At 53.4% G+C, this 19,833-nt stretch overlaps 6 protein-coding genes across 6 annotated transcripts; 3 read left to right on the top strand and 3 right to left on the bottom strand.

Moving 5' to 3' along the window:
* Positions 1-1,512: 1,512 nt before the first annotated feature.
* Positions 1,513-3,678, top strand: VTN00DRAFT_7075 (uncharacterized protein; the record flags this gene model as incomplete). The annotated part of the gene is made up of 5 exons (XM_069433782.1): positions 1,513-1,767; positions 1,833-1,862; positions 1,947-2,257; positions 2,323-2,444; positions 2,504-3,678. The coding sequence occupies 5 exons, from the start codon at positions 1,513-1,515 to the stop codon at positions 3,676-3,678; spliced, it is 1,893 nt and encodes a 630-aa protein (XP_069287129.1).
* Positions 3,679-4,906: 1,228 nt separating this feature from the next.
* On the bottom strand, positions 4,907-7,015 carry VTN00DRAFT_7074 (uncharacterized protein; the record flags this gene model as incomplete). Its single annotated transcript, XM_069433781.1, has 3 exons — positions 4,907-6,652; positions 6,740-6,896; positions 6,960-7,015. The coding sequence occupies 3 exons, from the start codon at positions 7,013-7,015 to the stop codon at positions 4,907-4,909; spliced, it is 1,959 nt and encodes a 652-aa protein (XP_069287128.1).
* A 1,525-nt stretch (positions 7,016-8,540) lies between these two features.
* On the top strand, positions 8,541-8,831 carry VTN00DRAFT_7073 (uncharacterized protein; the record flags this gene model as incomplete). Its single annotated transcript, XM_069433780.1, has 1 exon — positions 8,541-8,831. One exon carries the CDS (start codon positions 8,541-8,543, stop codon positions 8,829-8,831), a length of 291 nt encoding a protein of 96 aa, XP_069287127.1.
* Positions 8,832-10,764: 1,933 nt separating this feature from the next.
* VTN00DRAFT_7072 (uncharacterized protein) lies at positions 10,765-14,101 on the top strand (the record flags this gene model as incomplete). The annotated part of the gene is made up of 6 exons (XM_069433779.1): positions 10,765-10,954; positions 11,029-11,183; positions 11,253-11,346; positions 11,408-11,636; positions 11,689-13,967; positions 14,028-14,101. 6 exons carry the CDS (start codon positions 10,765-10,767, stop codon positions 14,099-14,101), a joined length of 3,021 nt encoding a protein of 1,006 aa, XP_069287126.1.
* A 1,248-nt stretch (positions 14,102-15,349) lies between these two features.
* VTN00DRAFT_7071 (uncharacterized protein) lies at positions 15,350-16,271 on the bottom strand (the record flags this gene model as incomplete). Its single annotated transcript, XM_069433778.1, has 3 exons — positions 15,350-15,747; positions 15,823-16,060; positions 16,194-16,271. 3 exons carry the CDS (start codon positions 16,269-16,271, stop codon positions 15,350-15,352), a joined length of 714 nt encoding a protein of 237 aa, XP_069287125.1.
* Positions 16,272-17,407: 1,136 nt separating this feature from the next.
* On the bottom strand, positions 17,408-19,701 carry VTN00DRAFT_7070 (uncharacterized protein; the record flags this gene model as incomplete). The annotated part of the gene is made up of 8 exons (XM_069433777.1): positions 17,408-18,339; positions 18,393-18,508; positions 18,564-18,753; positions 18,807-18,878; positions 18,943-19,009; positions 19,137-19,381; positions 19,461-19,486; positions 19,604-19,701. The coding sequence occupies 8 exons, from the start codon at positions 19,699-19,701 to the stop codon at positions 17,408-17,410; spliced, it is 1,746 nt and encodes a 581-aa protein (XP_069287124.1).
* Positions 19,702-19,833: the final 132 nt, after the last annotated feature.

Here is a 19,833-nt window from a genome sequence, read left to right as displayed (position 1 = left end):
TCTGCCTAAGAAGTCCTAGGCCCGTCGTTACATATGGAAAGGAATGCTGTAATTGTTGAGGAATGCATCTTTCCACTTTGTGACTTGAGCAGTTTGAGATGAGTGGATCTTGATTGTTGCAATGCCCACATGAACCCTTCCCCCATGTGCAGTGAGATTTCGGTGGTTTAGGTTGTCGATGTTATTGAAACAGGCGTCCGGCATATCATACAGAAAGATCTTGCTGTAGTAAATATATCCATTCCACGGAATAGCGGGGAAGCCAGATCTATGGAAAAGTCCAGCATAATAATATATCGATACAACCTGCTCTCCCACGCCGGTCAGTCGTAGTAAGAAAGTATGAAGTTCACTGTCGGAAGGCCGGCTGTGGTTGGATCGGCGCATGCCAGGCCCGACCGCCGATCCCCATTCGGCCAGTCGGTGTCTGAAAGAGCGAGATCCCGAGAAGTCTAGGGCTAGGGATCTGTTTACAAGTTATTATGTAAATGATAGATTAGAAGATGTGAGATCATCTGCAAAATGTGAGAATTATTATGATATTATCTGTATACGTCGCCCGTTGGGGCTGAGCAGGCTGGGCAGCGGAGGAAAGGGAAGCTCTGCCATTGCTGGAGGGCTCGCGGAGAGGGGGGAAAATTGCGGGGGGGAAGAAAAAAGCTCGAGTCATCGGGGCTTGGCTGCGTTTTTCTGCGCTACGGAGATTATTCAGCACGTGTCGCAACACGATGCAAGGAGATTCCATATGGCTGATGCATATGTCCTATATCCTCCGATATATGCATACATCATCGTAAGTCGCTTACACGGAGCGGACGGAGGTCGACGTTCTGCTCGCGCATCCGGTCCATGATGTAAATCTTGCGACGCTCGCAGCGCACGGAGCTGCCCTGGCTACGGATACTCAGGCTGCAATATAGATCTAGGAGGCCAAGGGCACGATCTGACAGCTCGCGCGCCCTTAAGAATCAAACCAGCTGACTATAGAATCCAAAGACTCGCTGCCATACGAGTATCATCATGATGATAGCCGCAGATGCGGAAAATTATATGGCTGTGATGGGCGGGTCTAGGCCGGAGACGTTAACTCCGCCCACAGAGACGCCGTCCCCGGAAGTGCTCCACCAGGCTTGTTGCTTTTCTACCTCCGTCTTGTCCTGTCTATCCTCTTCTCTTCTCCGTCAAGCTGCGCTCTCTGACCTGCTGGCGTCAGGTCCTGTGGCCCGGTGCTCTGTCTTTTCTCTCCCTACTGGGCGGGAGACACGAGACGACCCCCATCTTTACCTCTGTTTGTTTGCTCCTTGTCGCAGGCGTTTAGACTCCGTCGCGAGTGCAGGGCAGACACGAAAAGTTTTCCGCTATATAATGGATGCAGTCGGTCGACAGTGCTTGTTATCTGTCTCTCTGTGTCTCCGTTAGCCCTCGATAGCATATCCTTTCAGGGGGTTCCCCTCTGCAACGCTACATCTCACCCTTATTGTTCCTGCTCCGACTCTCGACCGCGAAGCAAACATGACGGCGCTCGACAGCAGCGCCAGCAGCGACAGCGTCCACGATGCGGAAAAGCGCCCTCCCTCGCGGACAGACTCGTCGCCAGTCGAGTCGGAGAAGCCTGCCAACATGACGGTAGAAGAGGGACAGTCGTCGTCCCAGTCCGGCGACGATGCGCCGGTCGAGGAGAGCACGGGCGCGCCCATTGACCGAGTGCCGTCCCAGGCGCACAGGATGGGGAAGAAGAAGGTCTTTGTTATCATGTTGGCGCTTTGCGTATGTGCCGTCTTGGGGACTACTGAACGGAGATCATGCGGGCAAAAGCTGACAAGCATTCGCAGCTATCCCTGTTCCTGGCAGCCCTCGACATGGTAAGCGCCCCTATGACCCTAACCTAGATCCATACTACGCGCATTGGATATGCTTGTCCTGGACAATGCTAACACAACGTCCAGACCATCGTTTCTACCGCCCTCCCAACTATGGCAGCGCACTTCCGCGCCTCCCAGAGCGGCTACTCGTGGATGGCCTCGTCGTACCTGCTGGCCAACGCCGCCTGCGTCCCCTTCTGGGGCAAGATCAGCGATATCTGGGGTCGCAAGCCCATCCTACTCGTGGCCAACTTTATCTTCCTCGTCGGCAGTCTGATCTGCGCGCTGGCCGTCGACCTGGCCATGATCATCGCGGGCAGAGCCATCCAGGGTGTGGGAGGTGGTGGACTGATCGTGCTGGGGAATATCTGTGTCAGTGATTTGTTTAGTGTGAGGTTAGTCTCTTGTCAGCCCTCAGTTAGGTTTCACACCTATGAATTGGTAACTAAGAGATAAATAGAGAACGACCAATGTACTACGGTCTCTTCGGAGCCACCTGGGCCGTCGCGGGTGCCCTGGGTCCAATTATCGGCGGTGCATTTACGACCAGAGTCACCTGGCGGTGGTGTTTCTATCTCAACCGTGCGTCCAACTTCTTCCAAACATGTCTTCCATTTCCCTAACATAGAATTGATGTGTAGTACCAATTGGCGGCGTCGCCTTCGTCATCCTCCTCCTCCTTCTGAAGATTGAAACCCCCAAAACCCCTCTCCTCGCCGGCCTCCGCGCGATCGACTGGCTCGGCACGATCACCATCGTCGGCGGCACCGTCATGTTCCTCTTCGGCCTTGAATTTGGCGGCATCAGCTACCCCTGGGCCTCCGCCACGGTCATCTGCCTGATCATCTTCGGCGTCGTCGTGGTCGTCCTGTTTATGCTCAACGAGTGGAAACTCGCCCGGTACCCGATCATGCCGACCCGGTTATTCCACGACTGGCACAACGTCGTCGTCCTCCTCATGTCCTTCTGCCACGCCTTCGTCTTCATCTCCGGAGCTTACTACCTCCCACTGTACTTCCAAACCGTGCTCCTCGCCTCCCCGATCCTCAGCGGGGTGTACGTCCTCCCGCAAGCCCTCTCCCTCTCCGTCCTCTCTGCCACGACGGGAATCTTTATCCGCAAAACAGGCCGCTACCTCGAACCGATCTGGTTCGGCATGTTCCTCATGACGCTCGGATTCGGCCTCTTCATCGACCTGAAACCCTACGCCTCCTGGCCCCGCATCATCATCTACCAGATCATCTCAGGCATCGGCGTCGGACCGAACTTCCAGGCCCCCCTCGTCGCCCTCCAAGCCAACATCCACCCGACAGACATGGCCACCGCGACCGCGACATTCGGCTTCGTGAGACAACTCTCAACAGCGATGTCCATCGTCCTCGGCGGGGTAGTCTACCAAAACGTCATGGCGGACCAGATCCCACATCTCGTATCGATCCTCGGCCCGGAGACCGCATCAAAGATCGCATCCTCCTTCTCCGGCTCCGACAAGAGTCTGATCGCGACCCTCCCACCGGACCAGAAACGCGCCGTGCTGGAATCCTTCACCTTCGCGCTGTCCAGGGCGTGGATCTTCTACGTCGCGGTGGCCGGGTTCGGGTGTCTGTTGAGCCTCTTCATCAAGCGGATCGAGCTGAACCGTTCGCATGAGATCGCGAAGACAGGACTCGCGGAGCAGGAGAAGGCGCGGAGGGAGATGATTGAGGAGAAGAAGGCCGCGGCGCAGGCGAGGGCTGGCGCGGCGGATGCGGAGGCTGGGGCCGGTGCGGCGGCGGAGCCGAAGATGGAGACGGAGGAGCACAAGCCGGAGGCATAATTAATTCTGGATAATAATGAAATAAAAGATAAAGATAAAAAGGCAAAAGGCAAAAGGCAAAAAGGAAGAAAAGGAAGAAAGAAAAGAAGAAAAAACATTTAAGATGAGACGACATTAAAGTGGTGAAAAGGGGAAAAAAGGAAAAAAAAGAATAAATCCTAATCATAATCAAGCAAATACCCGCGTTGACTAATAGACGATATGCCTTGCTTTTCTGGAGGGGGATGTATGCATGTCATGTTTCGGCGATACTAACTCGCCAGCGACGCGATTTCGGGTACTGATAACGATACATACGTGAATACATAGATGAATAGATAAATAGATAATGCAGCTATGTCTGTACATGGACCACGATCTTTTTCTTATACCGGTCTTGATTATGATTTTGACGCGGAGATGCTGCGCATAGCTGGAGAGAGGGTTTATGATATAAATATAATTATCCTACAGAGACAGATCATCTCCAGAACCATCCCATCACATACACCCGTATATATTCAGGAGAACTATGACTTGGTATCTCATCTAAGTGATCATCAATTTCAGTCCTATATACTGTACGTACAATTTGCCCGCTCCCGCCTTCATCACATGAGAAATTTGAAGCATCACCTCATTAGCTTAACATCAGCAGGCAGTACAGTAGGCAAGGGAGCCCGGGCGGAGAAAGGAAGCTTCCAGCTGGGCGTGTTAAAAAATGATTCGGAATCGAGAGAGAACTATGGTGAACAACCGAAATGGACTTCGACGCCAGCAAAAAAAAGCAAGAAATTGCAAGAAAATGTCAAACGGTTAGTTTGGAGGAGTTAGGAGCCCAAAAATATAGCAAACATCCTACAACATCGCGCGAGATGGTCAGGATGTTCGCTCTTTCTGAAGATTGGGGGTTAAATGCAGATCCCGGACTCTTTTATTACCAGAAACGACGGGAAGGGGGGTATAGTTAGAAAACAACAGTACAAAGAAATAGGAGTAGGGAGGAATATGTGTGTCGCTCAGGTATAATGAGACAGGCAGGCAGCAAAGGGAGGCGTAAAAAAGGAGAATCGAATGCAAACAACTCCTATCCCATAGGCTAGGAGTAACAATGGCAGAAGGCAAACAAGCATCCTAATAACCGCCAAAATGCTGCCTTCCGAACGCCAGGTCACGACGCCGCAGGATCATAATAGCCAATGGATATAAATAGTAAAAGGCGAAGATAATAAGTTGAACAGCTGCAAAATTAGGTCTTCAGCCTCTTGCCAGGTTCATTTGCCCCAGGACCACCGTCTGGGCTTTTCCGTTTCTTGTCCAATTCATCCTCCCTCGAAAACCCAGGGCCGTTCTGCACAGACGGAGTGGGGAAGGTGAGCGGGCTGGGCAACATGTTGCTGTCAGGTCCGGACCTGCTGAAGCCCCACTCGGGGAAGAAACTCGAGGGGGATGGAAGAAGTGCATCTGATACAAAGCGGCTAGGGAGCGCAGAGATCGGAGTTTCAATATTATTGTTGCTACCATATGCATTGTTGTTCTGAGAGGCAGTTCCCGGTGGAGGCGGTCGCGCAAAAGGATTCGGAGGACCCTGCGCACCGGCGCTCAAAAGAGCGCTCGCAGATGGCGACGGAGGAGGCAGAACGACGCCAGAATGATTCTCAGGATTTGCCCTGGCAGGGGTGATCGTCTTGTTCGCAGCAGAATCGCGCGGAGACGACTCGGCCGTCGCGCTGCCTCCATCCGAGTTCTCGCTTGGAATCTGCACCTTCAGTCGGGGACGCTTGGCATTCAACTGTGCACTATTTGCCCGTGGTGGTGGCTGGATATCCGGAATGGAAGGAATCTGCGTACGCTGGGGATCCGTGACAGCTCTGACAGGTGGTGGAGGCGCCGCTGGCGGCCCCGACACGCTTTGGCCATTGCTATTCTCCTGCGAAAACTCCGACTTGGGTGGCTGATCGTTGCGCGGAGACTCGCACATGGGAGGACCAACCCCAAAATGGCGAGCCAGCACGGATCCTCTGTCGTCAATCGGTGTGAAGATACTGCGCGACTTAGACGGCAGGGGCTTTGGCTGAGGCGGAGACTGACTCCCTTCAGACTTTGTCTGAGCGGGCATCTGATGTGGAGGCGACGGTTCAGGCAAGGACACAGGACGCTGTTGCTGCTGCTCTGGAGGGAAGGCAGGAGGCATTGAATGTCTCCCCTGATCTTGCATGTACGCCTGGACAACTTGCGGCATCTGGTGATGCGGCTGCTGCGGGATTCCATGCTGAGGCGGCTGCTGTGGCATGGGAGGCTGGGGTGCTTGAGGAGGGAGACCATGCGGAGCAGCCTGCGGCGCGAGTCCATGTTGAGGTGGTGGCTGCGACATAGGGTGTTGGGGCGGTTGTGGTGGGAGTGCATGTTGAGGAGGTTGTTGCGCGAGGCCATGTGGAGGAAGCTGCTGCGGATGATGCTGTGGAGGAGGCTGGTGATGCTGAGGAATCGGCTGGTGCGGAGGATGAGGCTGCGGAGGTTGATGCTGAGGTCCTTGGGGAGGAGGACCATAGTGCGGGAACTGTCCGGGCCGTGGGGGCTGCTGGTTCAAATTCGGGTTCGCATTGGGGTTGTAAATGGACGGGTTTGGCATGTATGCGAAGCCATTCTGCGTGGGCGGAGGGGTGGCATGTGGGTGCTGCTGGGGAACCAAATTCGAGCTCACACGACGGACGTGGTTTCTCGATGACGGCCGAGAGATACCCTGAGGCTGTGGGGTGCCATGACGGGGCCCGAACGGGACACCGTTCGAGATCGGTGGTGAGGCGGACGGCGCGTGGTTGATGTGCTGGAACCCAGGCTGGCTCTGAAAGTGCGGCGGGACCATGTTATTATTCGTGTTATTGTTATTCTGAGCAGCTGCATCCTCTGGCCCAGAGTCATCATCGTCATCGTCGTCTGCCTCGCGTTTGCCGGCGAAATCCTGAGGTCCTTTGTGCTCGTGGGGTTGACCGTACTGGAATAGGGGTCAGAAGTTGAAAGGGGAAAAAAATTTCACTCTTTATCGTCGCGGACATGGCGGGATGGATGAAACAGCACGTACATATTGATACCGGCCGAGAGTCTCTCGAATATCACCCGACGAGAACTCGTAGAGCTTCTTGTTGTGGCCGAAGATGATCACAGCAACGTCGACGGAGCAGAGCACGGAGAGCTCGTGGGCCTTCTTGAAGAGACCTCCTTTTCGTTTTAGAAAGGTGCTAAAGTGGACAAGACCGGATCAGCCATCATGTCTGTACGTGTCTGTCTGCAAGGAAACCTACACGGAGCGGTTGCGATCATCTTTGATCGCCTTGATCTCAATCTTCCTCCGACCCATTGTAGCGGCTGGTGTGCTGGCGGATCAGATCGGGACACGGACGGAAGAGACAAACCGGAGGCCCTGAGACGGAGGGGCACACTGCTGCCCAGGGAGGGCTCCAGTGTCAAGATCGTCTTTCGGTATCCGTTCCGGGCTGCGATAAGCGATTGAAACGGCGGTTTCAGCGGGGGGAGGCAGGTTGACAAAAAAAAAGTCCGTCTGCTTCTCCCAAGTCCTTATCCACGCGGGGCCCTGAGTCGAGACGCGGGAACCAACGGACTCCAAGGGCTTCTCAAGACGGGAGCGGTCCTTTCTGGAGCTGCGGAGAGAACCGACACGGAGAGGTTTTATTGTTCAGCGCTGGCACGGCGAGTGAGAGACGGCGAGGAGTATCCCCGACCGGGCCCAGCGACCACCACGAGGCAGACAGCCGCGACGGCACGGGCACACACAGCGTGGTGCAGGCCGTACGGAGATAAAAGAAAAAAGTCGGGGGTCTGGAGAGCGATCGGAGGCTCCCAGGGTGCGGCGTTGGAGAGGCTCTGTGCGGGCGTGGATGAGCGACACGCGGTTGCTGCGAGGATTCTAAAGATAGAAGAGAACGGTGGGAGGTGGAGGATTTGGGGGGGTTGAGTTTGTGTTTGGGTTTCTGGTAGGGGGAGCCATGCAGGCAGAAAGAGCCCTGGTCGGCGTCCGCTTTCTCTCGCTCTTCTAGCCGCTTCTGATCCACGCCCGCTCCACCGCACACGCTGTCATACTAATTAACGCCTATTTTTATCCTAAAGACCACTAATTATGCCGATCTGGTCGTTGTGAGACCCGTCTGCGATCCGTTCCGCATGTCACGCTCCAGCAGTTCATCGGCTTGAGCCCGCGGAGAACAGCAGCGGCTGACATATCCAGAGAGACAGTCCTTTATCCGGTTGGTGGAACATCCCCTGTCATCTGCAAAACATCTTCTCCGCAAAAAATTTGGTGTTGACTGAGTACGCAGTAGACTCTCAAGTTCCTTAGATTATGTCTCCATCCTACAGCCTCAACTCCATATGCAACGGTCCACAGCATGTCTCTTCCACTGGAGTGATAGACAGAGAGCATAGAAAAATCCTGGATATCGGTTCATATTCACAATCTGCTCCGGATCCAGGATATCCTCGCAGTGCGACGTTGGGGAGTCCACGTTCTCCCTGGATGCGTTTCTTGCCTGCTCATCCGTCAGCAATCTTCTAGACAAAGCACGAAGCCACTGAGATGCGTCAGGCTCGTAGTCTTTCCCTGCTGTTCCCTGCCGTGTACTCCATAGTCAATATGGAGCGTCCGTAGTACGGAGTATGATGAATCTTATGTCCTCGAGCCGCTAAGCGGCCGTCCCAAGCCTCTATTCTGTATCAAGTATAATCCAGCTGCAGCCCAAAGTTTATTCTCTTCGCAGAGTCGCAGCTCTCATCTACTCCGTACGGAGTACCTTCCTAGACAGTCACTGCTCCGCAGACAACCAGGTACAGCCGTCCCGAGGTCATCAAACAGGGCTTTGAGACAGCAAATGATCTTCCGTTCACTTCTTCGGTTTCCTATCTCACCTCGGGAGGCAACTCGGAAGATTCTCTCACAGCAAAACAAGCTTCCACCGGTGTTCAACGCCGCCAGGTTGAGCCTACATCGTGGGGCCGGCACCGCCGAGCTGCCGCCGTTTCAGAAATCATCATTTCATTTTTCGAGTGCTGGGTTTCCAGCCGGTTGGAAAAACTGCTTTGAGCCTCAAGAGTATGCACAGACAAACCCTCGGTTACGGGGCTTGGCTCTATATCGAGCGCCACAACGCGTCCAGTCGTAAATCGAAGCTGTCCTGAATTGAAAAGAGCTCTCCGGTTTGGATATTAGTTGTTCCCAATACATCTGCACTCCTCATGCATCATGGTCCATACTGTTGTTTGCACATCCAAAATATGGAGTACTATGTGCTCTATAAGCTTCAGTGCTCTTTAGATAGTCCTGGTCGGGTATCGAAAACTCGACAAGCCACATTATTAGTAAGTACGGCATAAGTGAATAGTTAAGGCAAACGCAAGGGTGGAGCAGGAGAAGGCGTTCCTGGCTAAGAAGACAGCGCCGCGGTTGCTGTCCCGGGCCCTAACCGCAGGTGGAAGAAGAGAGGCACCTCCAGAGCCAGTTCCCCTTTTCTATTTTTCTTTTCCAGGGCTCAGTCAGGCCTGATAGAGCTAGAAAAAAATTTTTTAGAGTGGGTTGTAACAAGTAAAAATTCCGACAGAAAGGGTGCGGCAGTTGTTTGTCTTGAAGGATGTCCTGGATGTTAGACTCTACACCGGGCCTGTCAAATTTGCGGAGTCGGTCCAGAGAGGTCCAGACCAAATAAAATGAAATGACCCGTTCCCACAGGTCCAGGAGTTCTGGCGGTGGACGTGCATGATTCTGACCTCAAAACGCTCAAAAAATGTTCGATAATCGAGAGTAGAAGCATCCACGGTCGTCCCAAAGCCCCCAAGGCCTCGTAATATTGATACACAACGGACGTTGTTGGAAGTTATTGCGTTTGGTGCAGGTTATGGGCTGGGGGCGGACATGCACAACCGAGCCAACCAGGCGAGCTAGCAGAAGCGCCGTGACCCATGGACAGGACGACTGGTAGCCCGGCCTGGCCCAAATGCAGATGCTAACCGTCGCGTCGGATGAACCTTGTTAAATGGTCTGTCAGGCCGGCCTCAGGACTCTATTGGTGTCTGCAGCGGACTCGGGATCATCACACGCCAGCGATGGAGCGGGCCGACCAAGAGCACAACCGACGTGTCTGGCTCTGGGACGCGCTCCTTCAGGCTTTCGCACACTGCTGGGCGATCATCAGGCGTCGCTCCTCGCATCTAATTCGCGTGAAGAGTCCCATCGACTGCAGCTATCGTCAGACTTGACATGAGGTCAGTATGTAGTAAGTGAGAAAAAGAGAAGTGCCGAACTCATGAATGGCTCTCCACCCTCCCTGCGTCTGATCTCTGGGCAGAGACGGGCCTGCGTGCAGTCGTTTAAGTTAGCCATGAGATAACGAAACTTCCGAGCGGGCTGCATGTTCCACGGCCTAGCATATGTATCTTCATCGTGGGGTAGTGAAGAAGTCATATATGATCAATCCATGAATTAATTCCTGCGTAGTCCTGCGTAATCCGTACAGACAGTCTGGAGTCGAGCTGATCAGCCGCGGGGGACCGGCAGTGGCTTGAAGCTGTCGCGCGGACAGAGAGCAGACACAACCTACCCCTGAGATCCAAAAGTCGACACAACCTAAAAGATCCCCCATAAACCCACACCGCCGCACGCTCCCTCTCCTTCTCTTCTGTCGCGGCCTGCAAAAGGGTTTCAATCTCTTCTTCCCTGGGTCTCCCCGCCTTTGGTGGTCCCTCTTTTTCTTCTGACGACGTTTCATCTCGTCCTCACCCTCTTGCTGTCCTGACCACCACCCGCGCTGTACGGAGTATCCTGGTTCTCTGCTCCAAGGGTCCCAAGGTTCACCGCACGGCGTCTCCTCTTGGTCTAGTAATTTGTTCTTTTCTTTTCGTGGCGAACCTCTTCTCTGTTTTTTTCTTTACGTTTTTTATCATTTTCATCTTCAGAAAACGCCTTGAAACCTCCGCTTCACATCCGATCTCCGTCCCAATAGACCACCTCCCGTTCTCCGATGCTTGCTGTCGACATATCATTCGCTGCCCCGTAACTCATCGCCAGCTACCAGTCGAGCCTCGAGCGACCGCGCCGTCAACATGACTTTTCTCGCAAAGGTTTTCCGGAGTAAAGACTCCAGCGCTGCCAAGAAGCAGGCAAAGCAAAATACCCCCGAGCAGGAAGCTCCCGCGAAGCCCCAGTGGACGGACGCATGGCTCCGTACAGAGGTCATTCCGGAGGAGGTGCAGGAGCTGCTACGAGGATGCACGCAGGAGCTGAAAGGACGAGGTTTGTCTACCGTCGCCTGTGCCTATTGCATTTCATGTCGGCGAGATACTGACTGGCCTGCGCTCGCCGTGTAGCGCTCGATGTACCATTTCTTCTACTTCCCTTCCGGCCCAGCTCCGACCCCAGCGCGGCACGTACATTCATTCGCAATTACTTCAACCCTCCGCCTGGAAGACAGCCTCTTCGTGGAGATGCCTTGATGCAGGAGCTGCGCCTGACGGAGCCAATGGTGGGGAGATACACTTCTCATATCACGCAATGTGACTGAGGCTAAATCTTGTCGTTTCCCTGTTTTTAGGTATTATGCAGCGTTATGAAATGGTGCTGGAGCCGACTCCCTGGAGGAGTCGTCACCTGGGAAGCCTACGAGCTGTTTAAGGTTGGCGAACAAGGTACGATTCTCTTGCTCAGGGGATATCATGGTGGTGTAGAGGTTGGTCTGACTGGATCCAGACTCGCAGTTGGCGCGCGATGCCTTCTCCACGTTCATCCCCCTTAGTGTTGAATCGGACGCTCGAACCAAGATTATCTTCGATTTCTTCGACCTTCTTGCGGCAATCGCCGCTCATGGCAAGTCCAACGGACTTGGAGGGAGAAAGCTCTCAAGATATGCTGGATGGTGGGCGTTTGAACATGTAGACACGGGCAACGGCTTCGAGGCGTCATACAAGAACTGGACGAAGTAAGTGATAGTGGCTCTGTTTAGCGTGATGTCGCTAAACTGGAAAAAAAAGTGCTGCGGATGCGACCAGCCATTTGTTTTTCGCGTACCTCCGATCGATATCTCCGGACTCAAACCGTGCCATCAATGGCATCTCTACGCTTCCAATCGCTCTCCAGTCGCTCGTTCAAGCGACGGAATACCCTCCTGAGACGCCAACGCTTCTGCAGGTGTCGACAACGAAAGTCGTTATGATCGTCGACACTGTCTCTCCGACACCCTTTGCTTTGTTAAGGCGCGCAAAGAACTTCGAATACAGAGACAGCGATCACCAACTCAAAGAATTTGCCAACTATGAGGACCCGATCCGCGCTTTGACTGATGAATGTCTTAGAGTTTTGAAATGCATCTCCTCCACAAACCAGTCCAGTGTCTCCAGCTCGAAAGCTTCGACGAGTCTGCGCGACGCGTCATGGTCTCGTTTTGAGGATATTGGTTTTGGCGGTGCGCTCGACGAATCCGATGATGACGTTGATGGATTGACGGCTCCGAAGAATAATGATACCCTTGGCCTGAGCTCCACTCCTCAGTCTCCGGATCTTGGCCGTCCCACCACTCCATCCTGGGCGGACTTCCTATCGACGGGATTTGCTGACGATGGCAGCATTAGAGGCCCTACTCCATTGCTCCTCCCGCCAGACAAGGTTCTGCCTCCGATTGCGACTGCCAGGGGGCAGAGCTCGCAGTCACACAAGCGCACGCTTGACACGGAGTCGACCCTCGAGCCTGGTGAGCTTGCCAGCATAACTACTCTCGACCTAGACGACTCGTTCTGGTGGGTCTGGATCAGCAGTCTGTCGGGAGAGGAGCCTGCGACTCGCAAGGCGGTATTCGGACGATGCGCTTTAATCGAGACGGTTATCGCGGGTGCGAAGTGGCTCATCCTCGAGGAGCAGGTGAAAGGCGCAGCACCTGAACCGGAACCTGGTGCATATATAGTTGAGAAGAAGAGGTTCTTCGGTTTCAGCAGGAAGGGAAAATTGACTCGTCGCAAGTCATCGGCCAAGAAGGTGACTCCTGTGGAAGAATCGTACAAGAGGCCGAACAATCAAGCTCCGCATAGCAAGACAAGCATTGGTCCAGACCAGCATGCTAGGATCCAGGCTGCAGCTGCTGCCCTCCAGAAGAAGCACCGGGAGCAGCAGGAACAGGAGGCTTCCAACGGACGCAAGACTCAGGTGTCCGATGATGAACATTCTACGAAGACGGATTCTATGATGACACTTCAACCCGCAATCTTGAGTGAGGCGTCTCAGGCAATGAAGTGGGCTAGCAATTACGACAAGGATGCTGTTCGATCTGCCTATCTTAGCGACAGTCGTGCCGGAACAGGCGCTCCAGCAGAGTCTCTGAACCTGCCAACGAATGGCCAGGCACGCAGCCCATCTCCGACCCCAAGTACGACAACTAAGCAGGCTCCTCCAGCAGCACAAGAAGAGGAGTCCAAGGCCGCGCCTCCCTCTCAGCCAGAAACGCCAAAGAAGCCTTCTGAGACGGTCACTGAGGTCGCTGCTGATGTGGCTCCTTCGCCTAAGCCCACCGCTGAACAAGCGGCGGAAACCGCCCCTGCGGGGCAAGCTGCCTCTGAGCTGGAACCTATGAAGTCTGTCGATTCCTCCGATTCCAAGAAGCTGAAGAAGAAGCCCGTTAATACCGGATTCAAGGGCCTCTTTGGGAGCGGCAAGAAGAAGAACGAGCAGCCGCCAATGAAGCCTACTGGCGCTCAGCCATCTGCAGTTGCTGCCGCGCGAGCTGCTCTTGAAGGCAAGGCTAAAGCCGCCCAGGAGCAGAGACCCGTCTCCAAGGCCCCTGCTGCCCACCGCCTGTCTGGTATCAGAAGGCCCTCTGCTCAGGAGAGTACTGCTACGCCTCAGTCCCCGAGGTCTGTCGTCTCACAGCAGCCGCCTGAGTCTGAGCATCCAGCTTACAGGACTTCGGCTGAACCTCCACGGGCAGGACGAGATGCAGAGTACGAAGACCTCTCCCGGGTTAACACCGACGAGAAGGCCGCGGCCGACCGCGAATTCTCTTCATTCGACCAGGGTCCTCTGACCGATCAGCCCGCCTTTGCCCCTGGAGACTCTCCAGTTTCGAACACCTTCCAGGAGAAGCATCGTACTGAGACTCCTACGAACGGCCGTGAGACGCCCGCGGAGTCAAGCCCCTTGTCGTCGACCCAGGACCGCTGGGCACAGATCCGCAAGCAGGCCGCAGAGAGAGCGGCTCAGTATGATGAGAACCGAGTAAGCCTGGTTGCGCCGACGGATGATGGGGACACCAGTGGAGAAGAGAGTAAGTTGAATCGGAACCCAACCATGCAGAACTTGATCGTGGATACTGACGACTCCTTAGCGATCGAATCGCGTGTTGCTCGCATCAAGGCCCGCGTGGCAGAGCTTACTGGAAACATGGAAGCGGGACGGTAAAGGGGCCGCCTCTCCATGAGTGTATTTGAGCTTGATACCTAGCCGATGGTATCGTGATACGCTCTACTTTCCACTCCCACGACCTGTTCTTGTTTTCTTGGATTTTATAGCTTTGACGTTTTTACGTTTCTTCCTGTGTTTGTCTGTACAAATACCTCTCCGCCTTGAGTTCCTTTCTTTTCTACACTATCCATACCCACTGAAGTATTCTGGCCGAGACACTCTCCACAGGCATTCCTGCCTGCCTTCGATTCCCTATGTCATCTTTTCGTTGTCAACTATTGTTGTCCTTTATTCCCGATATCGATTACCCCCTTTTCGTTCTTGTTCTGGTCTTATTCGCGCTTGTCCTTTTCATCTCGAGCTTGAAAAGATTCCCCCAGAGCGAAGCGAAACGCGATGCAACGCAGCAGGCGCGCAGATAGTGATAACAATTCCACCTTCTGATTCAGAGTTGACCTGACCGGACTTCAGCTCTGTTCTGCTGCCTTCCTTGCGATGCGTTGCCTTGCCTTTAAGATTAAGAAACCTTTTGTGTTGATTAAGTAAACTCCTATATCAGATCAGATCTGTCGAACCAACCAACCATAACCTGTACGTCCTGTACGTATTATCTTTTTTCCTAACCTACTAACTACCTTTCAAATTCTTCCTTGTGATTATAAGAACAAGAACCATGGCGTCCTCTTCTTTTATCCATATTACCCTTAAACATTTTTACACATCTGCCCTCCTAGTTTGAGGCACAGCATAAATAAATACAACTAAAGACAAGTTCAGAACTTCCTGTACTGCACTAAATAAATAAATAAACACAATACAATACCACTCGAGAGGGCTAGTTTAGGTAATGTAATAATCAATCAATCATCAATCAATCTCTGATTTGAGTGCAAACTTGAGTTGGATACTAAACCGACGTCATGCTACATTAGAACCCCACCCCATGCCATTATTAATTATTACTTGTTGTACTGGTGATAGATTCTGATATCCTATCCTATCCTATCTATCCATCCTCCCCCGCTATTCCAGGTAGGTAAGTGAAGTAACTTGATAGCCAGGTAGCTAGGTTACCCATGTAGATATTCATAAGGGACTTCAAAAAATATAGTTCATTAAATTCAATCCAATTGATTGATTTCATTTCATTTCATGCGTCACTTTTCTTTTTCTTTTCTTTTTCGCCCTCCCAAACTAATCCTTACAAAACCCATCATCAATACCCTCAGTACCCCATATACTAACTCAAGGCGTCAACCCCAACGCCTTGACCAACTCCACCCCCACACCCGTCGCACTCGCCGGATTCTGCCCCGTGATCAACGTCGACCCGGTGCCCGCGACCTTACTCACAACGACCTTCTCCCCCCAGGGCTGATCAGCCTTCACGTACCCGCCCCCGGAGACGCGGTTCAGCTCCGTCTCCAGCGCGAACGGCATCGCGGACATCATGCCGACCTGGTTCTCCTCATCGTTGGAGAAGCCCGTCACGGTGGCGGAGGAGAGGAGCGGGATGCCCGAGGGGGCCGTGGCGTTCAACAGAGCGCAGGGGCCGTGGCAGACGGCCGCGATGGGTTTCTTGGCTGCGGCGAAGGATTGGATCAGGGCGAGGGAGGTCGGGTCGGATGTCAGGTCGAACATTGCTAGAAATCAAGACCGTCGCGTCAGCGATTTATGTCTCCTTCGAAACGAAGGGGAAGGGATGGGGAGGAACGCACGTCCATGCCCACCGACATAGAAAATAGCATCAAACTCGCCCACCTTGGGGACCATCTCGGCCAGCTTGTGCGTGTTGGTCCACAGGCTCTGCTGGGTGTTGAGGAAGGTGGTCGAGGTGGGGTCGTTCTCGAACATCTTGATCGAGCTGGGGTCGACCTGGGCGTCGCCGCCCTGGGGCGAGGCGACGGTCATCTCGACCTTGTCCTTCATGACGTTGTGCGGGTGGGCGAATTCGGGCTGTATAGCATTGTTTTCATCGTGTTAGATGCGTCTCCTATATAGGTAAAGTATAGCAAAGCAGATGTACACCGCTACAAAAGAGACAAATCAAACATGAAGATAGAGTTCATTTGCTGAATTGACAACTTACAAGGTACCATCCGGTCGGGTTCCCGGTCGAAGGGATGGTCCTCTGAGAGGTGAGGACGATAAGGACCTTAGGCGCCATTTTGTTCTTCTCGCAGACTGTAATCCGATCCAATTCAATCCGGACGTGAAATCAAATGTAGCTTCCGGAACAGCTTTTCAGAGACACGATAGTCCTTCTGACCTGAGACGATTATTTATATTTATATCCACACGCAATGAGGGGACGATGAGGGGAAGAGGGTGAGGGGGAAAAAAATACCAAAAAGGGGGGGGGGGGTTCAGGGTGGAGGAACATGGGACTTTTTATAAGATATTACTGTATCGTCATACCCACACGAACCCATCAATCAAGCAACAGCTATTCCATGCGTGCTGAGAAAAGAGCTCTCCGAGTGGGGAGTCCAGGTTGGGCCTCCGTGCGAAACAGAGCGCAGCATCCCGTCACTCCCGCCGACCGACACAGAACCATGGCGAAAGTATGATATCATACGCCGACAGCTGGACAACGTCTCTCCCGGCGGGTCCCAAACAGCGCAGCGCAGAGCCCACCGAGGAACAATGCATTCAGAGGGAAGCGGGTAGAATCGAATCAATTCGCTTTGAAGCTCCGTTCTTTGCTCTTATTGGTTGTGCTGAGGCGGAGCTCACTGCCGCAGGGTCACTCAGGCCTCAGGAGCCACGTTGCGCTCAATAACCAATCAACTATCTTCGTGGAACCGATCCAAAAACCCATAGAGATAACTATATAATGCAAACATCCATTAAACTATTATACTATATCATAATACACGTCTCATAAGAACAAACACCGAACATCGGGACTATGGACCCGAATTAAGTCAGCCAGTCCCTATTATATCTGCACGTACACGTATATGAGGTATCCCATGACTTTAGGCATTGTCGTTGTGGACGTGAAGCGACTGGAATAGAATAGTGTGAGTCAAGCAAGCCAACCCAGAAGACGATCACGAGTAGGATCACGTCTCGTTAATGACCCAAAAAAACGCTTCAACTCCGTTCCGTAGTAATAACCAGTATGACAATGCGGAGGGGGAATAATGCGATGCGCTGCAATGAATCCGAAGACCTAGACCGGAACAATAGATGGGCGTCGAAATGGTGGGGAAAGATGCAATTAAGTACTAGAGATGGAGTCATATATCGTGCCGACGGAAAAGACGACAAACCGGAAAATGACCGCCCCCCTGCGCTCTATCGTACAAACCGTAACCGCCTCGTCGCCTCCGCAGCGACCAGCGCGCTCAGAGCCCCGATGAAAAGGCATATCGCGATCGCATTGGGGGTGTCCGAGTCGAGGTTCATCCACTCGCCGTCTCTCGCAGCTTCGATTTTTGCCTTTGCGTTCTCAGCTTTTCCGCCCTCACCGAGGGTTTTTGTACCCGGCTCAAAGATGCTGAAGACGATCCAGCTGATAAAGGTACCGACGAACTGTGGAAGGGTGGTGTACACGTTCAGCACGCCAAGGTAGATACCAGCCAGTTCACCAGTCGACGCGCCCTCGGAGCTTTCGTCCTCGCTGTCGCTGTCTGTCTCGCGATGGTTGAGACGGAGCACGTTAAGTTCCACGTCGTCTCGATCACTCGTGCTGACGGGCTGGTAGGTGCCGTTTCGGATGCTGTTGGATGTGATCATAGTAACACCGGTTGCCCGTGCATTGGTGACCGGGTTCATGGCAAGACGGTTGATCTCAACGCCCATGAAGGCAAATGGTGCCCAGCAGGTGACAGCCCACGGAATGCCACAGATCGCCACCAGCAAGGTCGCGAATCTGAGAGATCGCGCGAGAGGGGCGAAGATCATGGTCGCGGCGAACATGAGATGCGATATCATCCATGCAGTCTGCAGATCCGGGCGGACCTTGGTGATCTTGCTCAGGATTGCGGCTACACCAGGCGGCGGCCGGGGTGTGAAGGTCGACTTCTTATTATCTGGAGGCTTTACACCGAAGGGAAGAAGAACGGAGCTCAGGAATGTGATGGAGGAGAAAATGACGAGAGAAAGACTACCGAGGCGACCGACATCGCCAAGGGTATCTTTTGATTGACTCGCTTGCTTGGGAGCTTCATATCTGAAATAAGTCTCTCCTACCCATGTCGTGCTGTAGAACAGGAAGGGAAACCAGCCTGCGGACAGTTAGCAACATGCGAGGATTCAGAAAGTCTGCCGGGGATCGTACCGATCCAGGCCCAGAATTGAGCCCAGCAGATAGCCTGTATTCGAGGGGGCAGATCAAGGGTGGTTTTAAATAACTGGGACAGCACCTGGATGGCACCAGCCTTGTCGTCGGAGCCCCTAAGAACCTTGCATGTCAGAAAGAATAGAAGACACCGAGGTGCAGTAGACTAACCTGGCAGAGACCAAGATTCTCTCTTTGACAGCATAGGACGTCACCGATACGGCAGTAAGCAAGGATGCCGCCGCAATTACCGTCATCTGCTTAAACTGTGTATCGCCAAAAGTCGTTCCGAAAATGCTGACCATATCAATGGAGCCTGCGATATACCCGATGAGATGACCAATAGCTGTCATCCTGCTGGCTTCACGCTCTCAGTGACTGTGTCCAATAGGTTATGCAGAGATCAACCCTTACCCCATGCCGATCCTGCTTGCTGTTGCGGAATTGGCAGCGTGTCGACGATCAAACTGCGGCAGCATGCTTGAACTACACAGATCATCAGCCGATACGGTCAGCGACAGACGGACTGCGACTTCGAATAAAGACTTACCGACATTAATAGCGAAATCCACAGCGTATATACTCAAAACGGCGACAGCAATAGTCACGCTCTTTTTCTGTCCAGGAAAGAAGCCTGTCAGTAAGAATTTCCCATAGCACAGGCCACTTTCGGCCACAATTCCACAATGAGCCTCGCGAAATGCCCGCATCACCGCGAGCTCCAGAATTCCAGCTCATTCGTACCTGCTCTTCATTCTTCACAAATATTCCCACGACTTCTGACGTCCATCCCAGAACCAGCAGACAGGCAGCGACGACGATAGAGCCTCCGATCATAAATGGCCTCCGTCTTCCCCATTTCGAGCGCGACCGGTCAGCAATGACACCCACGATCGGTTGCATTATCAACCCCGACAGCGGACCAGCGATCCAGACGAGGGAAGTCCGCGACTTCGTGAGACCGAGTTGGAGGAGGTAAGGAGTGCAGTCTGTTTCGGAGAACGTGTTAGAAAGCGGCGAATTATTCCAGAGAGCTTGGGAAAATGTACTGCGTGAGTTCTCACGTACAGGTCATCTCAATGCCCCAAGTAAACCTGTTCGAGCCTCGGTTCCCGTCAGTCGCATGCTTCTAGACTTTCCTAGGACCAGTATCGTCCCCAAAAGACTTGAACTTGGCACATGTTTTTAGCAAAAAGTAGGGAAAGACGCACTGTAACCCGACCAGACTGAACGTTAACAGAGCCATGCGCGTGGACTCTGTCCGCCCTTTGATGGATGGCGAGCCCACCCATGATGCGGCTTGCGGCATGGCAGCGGTGTCTTGGGCAGCATACAGCTCTGCTCCTCTTTGCTATCCCTCTTCCGCTGCTGTCGAGTCCCGCGCGCACTGCAGTGTTCGTCCTCCTCGTCTCTGCCAGCAGTCCTGCGCGCACCGTCGAGA

The sequence above is a fragment of the Thermoascus crustaceus genome (assembly GCF_041956765.1).
Source record: "Thermoascus crustaceus strain CBS 181.67 unplaced genomic scaffold VTN00scaffold_4, whole genome shotgun sequence".
In the NCBI taxonomy this organism is placed as follows: Eukaryota; Fungi; Ascomycota; class Eurotiomycetes; order Eurotiales; family Thermoascaceae; genus Thermoascus; species Thermoascus crustaceus.
Note: the sequence above shows the minus strand (reverse complement) of the source record. Positions and strands in the feature narration are given on the sequence as shown.